At 37.8% G+C, this 16,632-nt stretch overlaps 1 protein-coding gene across 1 annotated transcript in view; it reads right to left on the reverse strand.

Annotated features, from left to right (window-relative positions):
- Positions 1–16,632, reverse strand: part of AK9 (adenylate kinase 9) — a 141,820-nt gene that overhangs the window by 122,314 nt on the left and 2,874 nt on the right. Inside the window, exons 2-6 of the mRNA XM_027855923.1 lie at positions 16,030–16,097; positions 5,485–5,606; positions 3,920–3,983; positions 2,078–2,130; positions 1,878–1,974 (exon numbers count right to left, since the gene is read on the reverse strand). Of these exons, the coding sequence (XP_027711724.1) occupies positions 1,878–1,974; positions 2,078–2,130; positions 3,920–3,983; positions 5,485–5,604 (334 nt within the window). The 5' untranslated portion in view covers positions 5,605–5,606; positions 16,030–16,097. The remainder of the gene's footprint in view (positions 1–1,877; positions 1,975–2,077; positions 2,131–3,919; positions 3,984–5,484; positions 5,607–16,029; positions 16,098–16,632) is intronic.

Consider the following 16,632-nt stretch of genomic DNA (forward strand, 5'->3'; position numbering starts at 1 on the left):
AAAAAAATGAAAAATCCTCAATTAAACAACAAATTGGAAATCCTGAAAATCAAAGAACAGATTAATAAAATTGAAAGTAAGAAAACTATTGAACTAATAAATAAAACTGGGAGCTGGTTTGACTGGAATGGCTGAACAAGTTGTGATATATGATTGTAATGGAATACTATTGTGCTATAAGAAATGATGAGCTGGTGGATTTCAGAGAAACCTGGAAAGACTTACATGAATTGATGCAAAGTGAAGTGAGCAGAACCAGGAGAACATTATACAAAGTAAAAACATTACTCTACTATGATCAACTGTGAATGACAGCCATTCTTAGCAAGACAATGATCCAAGACAATTCCAAAGGACTCATGATGAAAAATGCTATCCACCTCGAAAGAAAGAACTGATGGAATGTGAATGCAGATTGAAGCATAGTATTTTTCACTTTTTTTCAGGGTTGTTTTTTTTTGGGGTGGGGGTGGTCTGTCTTCTTTCACAACATGACTAATATGGAAATATGTTTTGCATGATTTCACATGTATAACCTATGTAAAATTGCTTACCATCTCGGGGGAGGGGAGAAGAGAAGAAAGGACAGAACTTCGAACTTAAAATTTTAAAAGATGAATATTAAAAATTATCATTATATATAATTGGGAAAAAATAAATATTTTTTAAAGCAGTAAAACTGGAGAGCTGGGATATGTACTTGTAAGGTGGTGGGGAGAAAGGCTTTCTACAGGCAGTTATACCTTCCAAAACAAATAATTCAAGTAAAAAGCTCCCATATTCAGAATACTCAACAATGACCAAGAGATGAAAGTTCCTCCCATATGGCATTCCATCTTTGAACCCCTTGCCTTTTTACCAGCTATATACCACATCTAGGTATATAGATATAGATATAGATATAGACAACTCAGCTCAAATCCTACTTACTTCAAGAAGCCTTTCCTGATCCCCTCAACTTCTAGTACCTTCCCTCTGAGATTATTACCTGTTTACATGGTAGCTTGTTTGTACATGGTTAATTGTATGTTGTCTCCCCCATTAAAATGTGAGCTTTTTGAGAGCAAGGACCATGTTATTGGCTTTCTTTGTATCCTTAGCACTTAGAACAGCTTATAGGCAACTAAGTGGGACAGTGGATAAAGCACTGGATATGGAATTAGGAATTACTGAGTTAAAATCTGGCCTCAGACACTTACTAGCTGTGTAACCTTGGGCAAGTTACGCTGACTGTCTCAGCCTTCTCATCTGTAAAATGGGGATAACAATAGCAGTTACCTCCTAGGACTACTATGAGGATAAAATGAGATAATTATTTGTAAATGCTATGTAAACCTTAAAATGTTATACAAATGCTACCTATCATTATTACCATAATGCCTGGTACATAGTAGATGCTCAATAAATGCTTTTTGTTGTTATTGATGATGATGCTGGTAGTGGTAGACAGCTGTCAGAGCATATTTTTAAAATTACCACCATCTTTTTTTTTAATCTATGTTTTCTTTCACAACAGGACTAACATATAATATGTTTTGCATGACTGCACATGCATAACCTATATCAAATTGCTTACCATTTCAGGGACAAGGATAGGCAAAGAGCGAGAGAATTTGGAACTCAAAATTGAAAAAAATGAACGTTAAAAATGGTTTTTACATGTAACTGGGGAAAAATAATAAAATATTATTAAAAGAAAAAGATTGCCACCATCCCATAGGCAAAATTTTCAAAGGGGCTGAGGACTTTGAATATGCAACCTTGAAAGAGTTATTTAAGATTATCACATAGGACTACTGCAACATTATGTCTAAGTGATTAGACTAAAGATAAGGCAGTATTGATATAACTTGAGACACATATAAAAATAAACATACCTAAGTGAATAACTTCCGGAGAGTGGAGCTTCTCTAACAACATCCTTAAAACCAGTTCGTCTGGAATACTTTGTCCTTTAATGAGTAAATCATTCAACTAAAAGCAATTAGAGATATGACACATTACTTTCTAACATATTTGCATATATATGTATTGCTTCTTTATTTGCAAAGAAATTTAGTAATTTACGTTTATTTACCATAATTCCAAGTTGAGTTCCAGTAGCAATATGTTCTTCTAAAAGTGGTAGTGCTAAAAAAATTCATGTGAAAGAATTAACAAACAATAGAATAGTCACTATAAACATGTGGGTAAAATAGCCTTTGTATTATTTTGTGAATGGATTCAGTATACTTAGGTGGTGCAATGGACAGAGTGCTGGGCCTGAAGTCAAGAAAACTCATCTTCCTGAGTTCAAATGTGGCCTCAGACAGTTAATAGCTGTGTGACCCTGGGCAAATCATTTAATCCTATTTGCCTCAGCTCCTCCTTTATAAAATATGTTGGGGAAGGAAACGACAAACTAGTCCAGTGTCTTTGCCAAGAAAACCCCAAATGGGATCATGAAGAGTCAGACATAACTGAAATGACTGAATAACAACAATACTTAAAATATATCAGTATATTCCACATGTACTTATAAGTCATTCACATAGTCATTCACTATCAATAAACTAACCCAGTGGTTTAGAGGAGATACAAACTGGGCAAAAGTCCAGAAGGGAGAATTACCATGTAAGGCATAAAGTGATTAAGAGGACAGATATGAGCTGATAAGCTGTCATAGGATAGTTCTATAATCTTTGTGAACTCAGGGTGGATAAGACTTTTACAGGAGACAGAATTCAGCCACTGTCAAATATTTAGTTAAATCAATTAATACGTTTAGATCCTCATATAGTTTTTCTTCCTCTTCCTCTTCTTCCTCCTCCTCTTTGTCAGCCCTTATCACAGTAGAGGCACATGCACTGATGAAAATGACTTTAATATACCTGTTTTAGAGATAGGTTGAGACAGGTAATAAAACCTCTACACAAATCTAGATGCCTTGAGCCAAGACTGGAAAATCAATGACTTATGTTTTCACTTAAAGAAGAAGCCCTCTCCCCTCATCTTGAAAAAAATAAAAGAAGAGGGGATGTGACTCTCTCATCTTTTTCCAAAAGGTGTGGTGATTACATTCAGTATAATAATATCAATTTAATGAATAAATAGCATACATGCAAGCACTGTCATAAAAAGGCAGTTTAAAAAACTAAGAAATAGAAATCATAAGAAGTTAGAGATATTAGTATTTTAGCCAGGAGAAGAGAAGACTGAATGGTATTCTTATTCTTCAAATCAATGAAAGACTATTATGTGGACGACACTGATGAGCTATTCCCATGTTGCCTGAGGACAGAAGAAGTGGAAATGGGATTAAGATGCAGGATTTACTTACATGGTAGGATTATGATTTTGGTATAAAGAATTCTGCTTGGTAGTGAGGATGACTACTTCCTAAAATATATTGCAAGGAAAGCTGTAGAATAATCTTCTTTAAAAAGAAGACTTATGAATGTGTGCGTATTTCACTTCCATCTGAGATAGTTTTGAATTATAGATTTAGAGAGCTGGAGGAGACCTGGAAACAATACATCTTTCATCTCTTTACTTGCAGGCAAGACCACATCGATCTCAAAGCAGTCATTATAGATGACAATCAATCTATGCATCATTTATTAAGAACCCACTATATATAAAAAACTGTGGAGAGGGCATAGGAAGATTCAAAGGTAACTATTACATAGCTTTGGCCCTGCTTTTTATAAAAACCTTCAGAGAAGATTTAATTAATTCTTTTGGTGAGTCATTGCATGAAAATATCAACTTCTTCCCTGTATATTAAGATACAGTTCTTCCAGGAGACATAGGAATGAATCAAATGATCTCTTGAGATCTTTTCCAATGCTAAAATTTTACAAACAAGAAATTAAGCAAAGCAAGAGTATAAAATATATCAATATGATTGTATTATGATAGCAGTGTAGATAATATTTACCTTCAATAAGAGTACATTTCCATGTCTGTGATATTTTTTGGGCTAATGTTGTCTTTCCAACCCCCTTTAAAAAACATATGTTAGTTTAAAATCAGTATAACAGTCATGTAACAAATATAAATAAAATAGAAGCCTGTGAATATTCTAACCTTTAAAGCTTATTTTGAAAATTATTGTCAGTTTTAAAATTATTTCCAACATTTTTTACATAATATATGCAATATATCAGTATATTTTGGGTTGCTTCTACTACAGAAAGCTAAATGCAGGTTTCTTTGCCTCAGGTCCACGAAAATTTTTTTTTAAAAATTAGATAACTGTGTTTCAAAACAATTGGTTTCCTTTGCAACCCTATGGATCTTCTTTTATGCATTTAATTAGAAAGCATTCTTCTGAGTAGGGATCCACAGGCCTCACCTGATACACTGCCAAGAGGTCATGGCACAGAAAATGTTAAGAACTCCTGATTTATGATATATTATTGGGTTCATCCATATTCCTTGCTTTTCTTCTGCATTCATTAGCATATTAGCATATTTTCTTTTACTTTGTTTTCACTTAAAAAGTAGCCCTCTCCACCTTGGGGAAAAAAATGAGGGTAGGAAAGGGAAGTACAATTTCTGTCATTTAGCTCCACCTCAGGGCTCTCTGTTTCCTCAGGTGGTATGTAGATGACTCTGAGTTTTCAAATACCATGGACAAGCTCTGGTGGGTCCTATTGAACTAGAATACGGGACTTCAGGTATTTGTCTATTATCTAAAGATCGGTCTAGTTAAATTCAGAGAAGCTATCACCAGTTTGGCTCAGAAGGATGAACGTTTCAGCCCCAGTGACTCTTGAAGACTCCCTACTAAGCCAAAGAGAGGTTAAAACCTGCGTCAGCAGAGGGAATACCTACACTAACACAATCATAGATTGTTTTAAGTAACTGTAATTTCATCATTCCAAACTATTGAGATCTTTTTTTTTTTTTGGATCCTGATTCTGTCAATGAATTAGTTATCCTTTTCCCTTTCAGATAGACCATATATTTGATAAAAATTGCAGCCATATCTTTGTCCGAGAGAGAGAGAGAGAGAGAGAGAGAGAGAGAGAGAGCCTTTAAGGTATGCTGGTAGAGACCTCTCTACAGGTAGCTGTTCACCTACTAGTTAACTCTCTTTACGTATGATTGAACAATCAGCTTTAAATTCACCTAAGTATACTATTAATTCATTCCACATTTTGCCATACCGTCCACTTGGATATCATGAGAGAGTCTGTCAAATGTCTTGCTGAAATCCAGATATACCAATTTATTTTTCATAAAATAAATCATACTTTAGTTTGTAGGCAAAACAAAACCTTCCAAATATTGAAACAAATATAAAAAAGGGGCCTACTTTAACGACTAGGGTAATTTCAAACTGACTTCATATAAACAAAACTATAAGTAATCTAAAGAAAATTCAACCCAGCTAAACTTGTATGTTGTTTTCATGCTTATCAGACAACTGCCACAGATTATGATAGGGCAAAATAAACAAAATGTGTATCAGACGGAAATTTAGAAATGATAGCTTACTGGTTTCCCAAATATAATGATGCAGAGAGGTTTGGACAACATAAAGTTTCTCTCAGTTTCATCCTCGTCGAATATATCCACAAAAGGAAATTTTTCCTCCTCTGGTTTTAAAGAAGTCATTTCTAGGGTAAGAAACAACAAAGGGCAATTAATGTGGGGGGGTGGGAATTTGAGGAGATAATGAAAATACAACAAGAGAAAAGAACTAATCAGAGGCTCTCTGAATCAGAATCCTAATACTCCAGCAGAGAATTGAGTAACATTCAATAATTCAAAGGAATATATAACCAAGAGTCTGGGCAATAGGCCTTCTGTTTCATTTGCTGTAAAGTCAGACAGTTAGTTATCCATAGATATTTATTAAGCACTTGCTGTGTTTCAGGCACTGAGCTAAGTGCTTGGGGATACAGAAAAGAGGCCAAAAAAAAAGTCTTCAAGGAGTTTATGAACTATTGAGAGAAACAAAAAGCAAGCAAATCAACACAAACAAGTTACATATGAGAAAAATGAGAAATAATTAAAAGAGAGAAGGCCCTACCAATCAATAAATAAACATTTATTAAGCACCTACTATGTACCAGGTGGGGCAACTAGGTAGTGCAGTAGATAGAGTGCCAGTTCTGGAGTCAGAAGACTTATCTTCCTGAGTTCAAACATGGCTTTAGACACTTACTGGACATGTGACCTTGGGCAAGTCACTTAATCCTGTTTGTCTTAGTTCCCTCTCCTGTAAAAATGATCTGGAGAAGGAAATGGCAAACCAATCCAGTATCTTTGCCAAGAAAACCCCAAGTGGGGTCTCAAAGAGTCAGACATGACTGAAAAAAATGACTGAACAAGAATCTCTTGGACAGCATGAAAGAATTGGGGGTAGTGAAACTCAAGGTGTAGATTTGTTGGTGTTCAGTCATGTTCGATTCTTCAGTGACCCTGTGGACCACACTGTCCATGAAATTTTCTTGGCAAAGATACTGGAGTTGTTTTCCACTTCTTTCTCCAGTGGATTAAGGCAAACAGAGGTTAAGTGACTTGCCCAAGGCCACACATCTAGTGTCTGAGGTTGCATTTGAACTCAGGTCTTCCTGACTCTAGGCCTAGTACTCTATCCACTGAACTAGGTAGATGCCTCCCCAAGGAGTGCTCAAAAGGAGCAGGGTACACCAATGACTTTCTTCTAGGTCTGCAGTGGATGAGACATGATAAAATAACACTAGATAGAGAAAAAAATGCACTTTAGGACAAGGGGGAGATGAGTTGCTTCTATTGCCTGAATTTGCACATCACATTGCCCAGGAAAAGGGGTGAAAAGAGGGTGAATTGCTAATTTAACAGCAAGGATCTTTGGGGAAAGTAAGCACTAAGTGTTTAATGATGAAATTATGCTTGAGTTCAGCAATGCTTTTTGAAATAAAAAGTAATTTTATTAATTGCCTGGGCACTCAAATTTAGTTTATTTAGCATTTTTATTTTTAACTCAACAGGCATTTGTTGAGCACCTACCACAAATCGGGCTTCTGCTGGGTGCTAAGGTTACAAAAAAGAAATACTTCCTGGGAATAAGGAGTTGGGTGGAGGCAACATAAGGAAATACACAATGCATACACAGAAAACATTCTTGGGGCAGGGAAAGAACTAACGGTGGGGGGATTAGGAATAGCTTCTTGGAGAAGGTAGCACTTGATATGAGCCTTGAAGTGAACTAGGGACTACCAAGAGGTAGAGGGCATGAGGAACACAGAAGATGGCACAGAAGGAGACAGACGCCACGTCTGTGGAACTGCAGACAGGTCAGTTTCGCTAGAATGCAGAGTGTAGGAAGGAGGTAATAAAGTGAAATCTGTCCAGAAAGGCAGGCTGGGGCCAGACTATAAACGGCTTTAAATCTCAAACAAAGGAGTTTATCTTTTATCCTAGAGGCCAAGAAGGAGCCATTGAATCTTTGAACTAAGGAGTGACAAAGGAATTGGTCCTGATGGCAAGGTGAAGGACAGTTCAGGTGTCTCTGAAAACACCTGAGCTATGCCATATTCCTTTTGATGGGTCTGTGCTGAGAATCAAAGGGCTCAGATAGGCAGTAACTCAGCAGGACACTGAAGAGAGAGTTGAAAGACACTCTGGGAAGTCTCGCAGCAAAGGAATGTAAAATTCTGAGCTGACAAGACAAGGTAGCATCTCAAGTCCCAAGCCACAGGTCACAAAGCAGGTAGATAGAAGGGGGTGTAGGATACATGGAGACCACTAGGTGGCGCAGTGGATGGAGTACTGGGCCTGGAGTCAGGAAGACCTGAGTTCAAATGTGTATTCAGACATGTGCTAGTTGTATGACCCTGGGTCAGTCACTTCATCTCTGTCTGCCTCGGTTTTCTCAGCTGTAAAATAGAGATCATTAACAGCACCTACTTCCCAGGGTGGTTGTGAGGATCAAAAGAGACAATGTAAACCACTTAGCACAGTGCCTGGCACATAATAAGTAAATAAAGTAAATGAACACTGTTATTATTACTACTTTTAATTTTTGTTTTTCAATTGAGTCTGATTCTCTGTGACCACTTTTGGGGTTTCCTTGGCAAAGATAGAGGAGTGGTTTGCCACTTGCTTTACCAGTTCATTTTACAGATGAGGAAACTGAGGCAAACAGGGTTAAGTGACTTGCCCAGGATTACACAGATAGTGGCTGAGGGCAGATTTGAACTCAGGAAGATTAATAAATCATGGGCAATGGCAGTCAACGTTGACTTGAGTGACTTATAGCTTCATTCCTTTATATCCTCAAAGAAGAGCCTCCTAGCTGATGCCTGATACCTAATTCAGGATCTTACATAGATGTCTATGATAGTATATGATGTAGTTATCCTCAGTTTCCTCAACTGTCAAAAGGGGATCATTAATAGCACCTACATCCTAGAGTACAGGCTATACCACTGATAACTCACAGGACTGATAGGAAGGAAATCAGTGGTTTGACTTCAAATAGATAATGCAATAGGATTTAAGTTCTTTTAGGGATTTTTGTCTGTATTTTCAGTTCCTAGCATAACGTCTGGCACAAAGTAGTTATTTTTTTTTAATTGTTGCTGATTGTTAGAACTGACCAGTATGAGTGGTGGCAAAACACTTAGCTTGAATAAATACTCATCCTGTTCTCCCACATATTTTGAGTGATAAACAGAAACACCAAAGACTTGTTTTTTTTCTCTGATCATCCTAGGGAAGATTGAGGATATAAAAGGAAAATCAAAATGAATAGTTCCAGTACGACTTTAAATCACGGCATATAGAAAATCCCAACATCCTGGAGACCTTAGAAAATGTGCAAATCCAAATTACAAATGAAGACAACATTAAATTTTTTGACATCTATTGGCACTGGGGAATGGGTGGTCATAGAACAGGGAAGTCAGGGAAAGCCAAAAATGGTAATCAGGCCAGGATAGTAAGTGATAGGCCAGAGATCACAGGGAGAAAGCTCAGAAAGCCAAATTTGGCAGAGTCACTCTGATTTTGGAGGGCATATATGAGATCAGAGTCTGGGGGAGCAGGTAAAACTGAAGGACAGGTGCAGTCAGAGTTCTCAGGTGTAATCAAGCAGGAGAAAAATAGGAAGATGCATGATCAGTGCTCTAGATGGTGCAGTGCGTAGAGCTCCGGAATTACTGTGAGCCACTGTACTTCAAATTCTATGCAAATCCTCTAACTTTATGTGAATACTGCACATATTACTTACCATTCTTGCATGGTTGTGTACTTAAGTACTGATATCTGTTGTACCACTCTGTGACCTGTGATTGATTACAAGCCAAGTTAAAACGAGCCCTGGGTCTATCCAGGTTTTGGAACATTGGATCTAGATGATGAGCTTAGAATCCCGTAACAGATTCCTGACATTGGGTGTGTCTCATACCCAGAGCAAGAATATTCAAAACCTCCTTGATGACTGTGGTAGATGTGAGATACTTTCTGAAGCATGGGGGTGGGAGTGGGGAAACCGGGTAAGATAGCATTTATGCTGTATAAATTATCTGAATCAGTGTGAATTCCAGCATCATCTGAGGAGATGAAAAGTTGGAGAGTACACTTGGAGACTGGTTACTAGACCTCTTGAGGATGGGGTGGTAGCATGAAGGTTCAAGACTGTCTCGTAAGGGGAAGACTGTATTGAAGACAAGGCAGGATCCTTCCTAAGAAGGAAATGAGCACATTTGCTAGCTGGGGAAGCTGGTGATGGTTAACAGTTGGTGAAACTCTTGCAAATTCAAGGAACTCATCATGTCAAATTGAGAAGCTGTGAGGTCTATCTATATTCCTTCAGGAAATCAGCTGAATTTTGGATCCAATGGGTCACTGAAATACAACAGCAGCAATAGGAAATTTATATGGAAAGCCTCAGTGGACCTACATTTGATCTTATTTGTGGCCTGAAGCCATTGTGTTCAGAGATTGTAGTGTGAGAATGCTTACAAAGACAATTTTGGCAATACGTAGCAAGCCTATGTACAACTTCTCAATACTTGCTGAACAGAGGGAGGGAAGTTGTCAGAATTCTTGCTGCATGTGGAAAGGATGCTAGTCAAAGAAGCCTTCATGCAGAAGAGATGGACAGGCTCAGACTCTCCTGAGCAAGAAGCAGGTTGCTGGGTGAAGGCTGTTATCACAAAAAGTTCACCTATGTAAGGATATAAGTGGATGCTCTATAAATGCTTTTGATTAACTGATGTCTACTATGACTTTAGCTTCTCAGATCCTCATGATATCATTTCAAAGAAAAATATACAAAGAAAGGGACACAGTCCTCCTTTTATTTGTCCTTTCCATCCCAACTGTAGTGAAATTTCCCTGCTAAGCTAGTAGATTTTTTTTTTAAGCCTATGATCTTCCATGGCTTCCACTGGTCCTCCCGTCATATACCTTACTTCCTTCAGTAAGGTCACTGAGGAATGATCTTGTCTTAGTAGGATCAGAATCACAGCCATTTAAAGAGCCTGAGACACAGAATCATCATAGAGCACTCCTTCAAGTGCAAATATGCAGTAGACAGGGAGAAATAACACCCCAAAGAACCCATAACACCAAAACAACATTGTTTTAACCATGTCCTCAGACCTTCCAAGTACCTATTCTTCTTCCTAGTCTCATATGTAATTAATCTCTTTATAACTGCATAACTGTGTCTGCCAAGTTCTCAAAATATATTAGTGTCATTCATATTTCTTCATTCCCTTAAATACCCTGCCTAATGCAGGACAGGAATGTCTGGGCCATTACTTAGTGCCCAACCCCACCTGCTCTTTGATTTTTGTCATACCATCTAAGGCATTGCGTTATTTCTTCCAGACCTCCCAATTTGACAGAAAATCTGAGTATAGCCCAATCTTTTTGAATGGAGGGAAAGAAATTTGGTCAGAGAGGAATGTTACTTCTGCAAGGAAACAGAGGAAGAAAGGATTGGTCCAACCTTTGAGGGAGGAGGAAGGACCAAAAGAATCAAAAGGAGAAAATTTTTTTTAAAGAAATTTTATTTGTTTTTAGTTTTCAACATTCACTTCTATAAGATTTTGAGGTCTAAATTTTCTCCCCCTCCCTCTGCTCCTCTCTCCTGAAGACAGTGTGAAATCTGATACAGGCTACACATGTACAATCATATTAAACATTTTTCCACATCAGTCATATTGTAAAGAAGAATTAGAACCAAAGGGAAAAACCATGAGAAAGAAGAAACAAACAAACAAACAAGAAAAGAGAAAATAGTATGGTTTGATCTATAGTTCTTTCTTTGGATGTGGATAGCATTTTCCATCATGAGTCTTTTGGAATTGTCTTAGATCTTGCATTGCTGAGAAGAATTAAGTCTATCAAAGTTGGTCATCACACAATATTGCTGTTACTGTATACAGTGTTCTCCTGGTTCTGCTCACTTTATTCAGCATCAGTTCATGTAAGTTTTTCCAGGTATTTCTGAAGTTCACCTGCTCATCACTTCTTTCTTTTTTTAATATTAATTAATTTTTAGTTTTCAACATTCAACATTCCATAATATTTTGAATTCCAAATTTTCTCCCCCTCTTTCTCCTCCCCCACCTCAAGACAGCATGCAATCTAATATAGGCTCTATATATACATTCATATTAAACATATTTTCACATTAGTAATGTTGTAAAGAAGAATTAGAACCAATGGGAGAAACCATGAGAAAGAAGAAACAACAACAAAAAAAAAAAAGAGAGAGAGAGAGCAAATAGTATGCTTCAATTTGCCTTCAGACTCCATAGTTCTTTCTCTGGATGTGGATAGCATTTTCCATCATGAGTCTTCTGAAGTTGTCTTAGATCCTTGCATTGCTGTGAAGTGTTAAGTCTATCAGAGTCAGTCACCGCTCAATGTTGCTGTTACTGTGTACAATGTTCTCCTGCTTCTGCTCACTTTACTCAGCATCAATTCATGTTAAGTCTTTCCATGTTTTTCTGAAGTCTGCCTGTTCATCATTTCTTATGGCACAATAGTATTCCATTACATTCATATACCACAATTTGTTCAGCCAATTCCCAATTGATGGGTACCTCCTCAGTTTCCAATTCTTGGCTACCACAAAAAGAGCTGCTATAAATATTTTTGTACACGTGGGTCCTTTCTCCATTTTTATGACCTCTTTAGGATAGAGACCTAGAAGTGGTATTGCTGGGTCAAAGGGTATGCACAACGTTATAGCCCTTTGGGCATAGCTCCAAATTGCTCTCCAGAATGGTTGGGTCAGTTCACAACTTCACCAACAACGCATTAAAAAGGAGAAAATTCTTAAAGACATAGAAAGCAGGTTTTAAAAACTACTGTCTTGGAACCATCTTATGATTCCTAGGTGAACTGTGTCCTTTACAGTGGAAAACTTCCCTAAGTCTTTCACTTCCCCAAATGGCCTACGTCTACTGCCTTTTTAATCACTGCTGTAATTTTCCTTTATGTGGTGGGGAAACAACTATTCAGAGCCACCTAGAATAACAGGAAACAAATTCTCCTACGAAATGTCAGAGAACAATGGGTCTTGTTGGTTGGTCCTAGATTTATGTCATCATTTATAATAATGAGACACCCTTGACTGCCCAAGACTGGTGACAAGAGAGCAATTCCATGACACTTGATAAAAAGGCAGAGTGATCTTGCTGAATCAAACATTGGAAGTTTGTGGATTATTCAGCTTATGTGAACTAAATATGATCAATAGACCACAGAATTTCAGAAAGGATCTCAGAGGTGATTTAATTTATCCCTTACTTTCACGGGATCTCTCTTAGTGCTCTTAAAATATAAGAGCAACAGAAGAGGAAAACTTTAACTCTACTACTGCCACTACACTTGCTTCATGCCATTTCTTTTTGGTCACTGAATGCTTCATTTAGTGTTCTTACAACCACTAAACTCATAACAAGTACCCTTAGAGCACATCTTACTAGAAAATCTCATAATTATAAGAAACTGTAATCTTGACAAATGTTTTCTTAAATAAGCCTTAAGTTTATGTAATTTTAGCTTTACAGTAGTACATACTGTAGGTTGTGTTGCATTACAGAGCTGGTCATAGAAAATTATTGCTATAATTCTAGCAAGCTCCATTTTTGATAGACAACGAAGCAAAACTGATATATCCTGCTGTACTTCACGATGTTACACTTCTGGAAAACTTTAATATTTGTTTATTTTCTATTTTGTGTGCTAGTGTATCTTGTCCAAGCAGATTCAGGAAAACCAGGCACAGCTCTTACTATGACAATGACACAAGGTTTACAATTTATATTTACATAGGAAAGTAAGGAGCTTCATAATTCAATGTAATCATGCCCCACCTAACACCATTCATGACTAGTTCCACAAAAACACCCCATCCCTACTCCCAGCAACTTTACTTGAAGCGGTGAGGTACAGCAAATATTTACTTTGCAACAATGGTATAATGAAGATACATTTCTTAACCAACATTTGGTCCATCAAAATCATTAAAAATTGTCTTTACAGAGATCTGAGAACATAATAGGATGGAGCTGGGGTGGGTATGGGGATGTAAATAACCTGGATGAACTAACAGACCTGACATACAAAAGTTGCTGAGTTGACCTGACATACAAAATCATGAGAAGGACTGGCAGCAGAATAGGGGAATGGGAATGAGTGTGTGTGTGTGTGTGTGTGTGTGTGTGTGTAGGACTGTATTTGTGACTGGCTTCAAGAGAGTAAGAATCTGAAGATATTTTGGGAAGAAAGGTTAAATCTTTCCTCTTAGGAAGCTACTAATCTCCATTTAAACATTTAGCCAATGATAACACTTTTGCAGATGGGTTTGGTTGTACTTTCTCAAAAATATTTATTTCTTTTTGGTGAGGCAATTGGGGTTAAGTGACTTGCCCAGGGTCACACAGTTAGTAAGTGTTATGTGTCTGAGGGCACATTTGAACTCAGGTCCTCTTGACATCAGAGCCGGTGCTCTATCCACTGTACCACCTAGCTGCCCCCTCTCAAAAATATTTTTAAAAAATTATTTCATTCATAGCAGGGAAGGCACAATACATCTCCCTAGATGAATAGAACCATGGAAAACTACTGAACCCTAGTGTAGGAAGGGAGAAATAACTGATTAGAGGTGGAGCCTGAGAGTTCAGGAATCCAATCCCTCTGCCCCAGTTTTCAAGAAAGTGAAAGGATAATCAAAGGTACAATAACTCTGAACATATAGAAACCGAATAAAGCTCCCCTCTCGTGTTCTTTTTTATATTTCAGTAACAGCTACATAGGGAATATAACTTGATGCCTACTTGTTATGAATAAGATAGCTACTAATGAGGACCTTACATAAATGAACTGCTTGTATAATTTCAATTCAGTTAAAAAAACATTGAGCTTTTTTTTCAGTCACCAGCTAAATGCTGATTGTAAAAAGACAAAAATGAAACAATTTCTGCCCTCAAGGGGCTTATAATCTACTTCACATATTTCTGTGATACTTAACATCCAAAGTGAATAGGAGGAAGCTGGGCCAAGATGGTATTAGCTAAAAAAACGACTTCGGAATGAAGCTTGGTTATAATGCATTAATAACATTATTATTTCTTAGTCTGACAAATTTAAAGTAGCATATACCTTTATTAATCATGATATGTTATAGATATAATAACATGATATGTTATTAATACCTTTATTTCATGATATGTTATAGAAGGAAAAGCACCAGCTCCGGAGCAGTCCAAGGACCCTTGTTCAAATCCCACCTTTACTAATCTACCTGGGTGACATTGGCGAGTCATTTCACACACCTGGGCCTCAGTCTTTTCACTTCTAAAATGACAGGGTTGGACTAAGACGGCTCTGAAACCCTTCCAGCTCTACATCTGAGATCATTTGAAAAGTGACTAATGCCTGATGCCATTGGATCAGATTCTAGCCACAGAGCTCTATGAAGACAAATCATTCATTGCCAAGCATGAAAAATAATGTGAATAATTATGTGAATTCAAATTCTGGGCTGCGGAAGCAAACTTTTAGACCAAGTCCCTATCTGGTCAAACCTGCTACTTCTAGAATGCCATTCCACCTGCCTCCTTATCAAAACCTTATGACCCTTCAAGGACAGCAACAATTCTTTAAATCATGGCTATAAATATCCACGAGAAATTTGAAAACAATAGCAGATCACTTCGTGCCAGGGTAGTTTTCCAATTAAAAACCAAGACCGTCTACAGAAAACTTTTGGTCTTATAGAAATGATAAGGAAAGTACTTAACCTTACTGAATTTTCAGAAAATCCCAGAACAATTTTTTTTAAAGTAAAGAAAGGCAGAATATCACAGCCAGACTTTCAGTATCATGGCTTGCAGGATAATAGATTTTTAAAATCTGCATCAAATCAAGTCTTGAAATGCAGCCTGGGGCACTGAGAAAGAAGCAATGTTGGAGTAGCTGAAAGAATACTGGACTGGGAGCCAGAAGCCTAGAGTTCAAGGCCTTTCTTGCTGTGTGACCCTGGACAACTGATTATTTTACAAAATGTAGGAGAACTGACCAGATGGTTTGTTCAAAAGTTTGTTGAATTGAATTGGATTTTAAAATTTCTATAATGTAGAGACATGTGACTTCATCCATAAAAATGGGGAAACAGAGAGCCCTGAGGGGTGCCCTAAACCAGGGACCCTCTTGTAAGGGGAGGAAGGAAGGTAAAAAGGCTGCTGGAATCATCTCATTTAGAACTAAAAGGGCTCTTAAAAGTCATCTAGGCCACTCCCCCTCCTTACACAGATAAGGAAACTGAGGCCCAGAGATGAGCTGTACAAAATCACATGTTATAAGTAAACATCAATGCCCACATTCTAATCCTATTCCTGACTGCAAAACCAGAGCTCTATTTACCACACAAGAGTCTTATCCAGGTTCACAAAGGAGGTGAGTGTGGAAGAAAATTGGAAAAGGGAAAGGCCATGGTGGGGTATAAGCAGGGGTTGGGGGGAGGTGTGTGGGGGGGTGGAGGGTGTTGTAAAAGGTCTCCGTTCCTCCAGGAACAATGGTACTTACTACTTCACTGCAGCAAGCCGCTTCCACAGCTTCCGTTGTCAAGGCCTTGCACCTCCCGCCACCGCCACCTGCAAGATATGTTTTCAGTCGTTGCCTTGGAAACCGGCCGGCAGGCCCGGCACGCCCTGGGGAAAAGAGACTCGTACAGCCTCGAGCCTGGGACTGGGCGGGGCTAGGGGTTGGATCTTGACCTGGATAGGTCTTGCATTTCAGAAAATGAGATAAAATTTGTAAAGCGCTTTGCAAACCATATAGCGCTTCATAAATGCTAGTTGTTATTATTTTTATAGAAGTAAATGTTAGGGGCTGAGATCCAAGGAGGAGGTAAAGTTAAAATTTTATCTCATTTTCTTTTGGTATCTATACAGTGCATTATCACTTGGTTTAACAAGAGAAATGTTTCTCTTCTTTTACTTTGACTTCCCAATGAATAATTAGGCGACAAAAACATTGTCATTTTAAAACTCAAGACTCCTTTGGGAGTCTACTCATCTGTTGCCGAATGACCACGAATCATCACTGCTTTGCTAAAAATCCTTCAATTACCCAATGAATAAAATCCATAGTGTCCTGGCATTCAAAGGCTTCCGGGATCTGACAGCA

The sequence above is a fragment of the Vombatus ursinus genome, unplaced genomic scaffold (genome assembly GCF_900497805.2).
Source record: "Vombatus ursinus unplaced genomic scaffold, bare-nosed wombat genome assembly UNPS02000582.1, whole genome shotgun sequence".
Lineage (NCBI taxonomy): Eukaryota > Metazoa > Chordata > Mammalia > Diprotodontia > Vombatidae > Vombatus > Vombatus ursinus.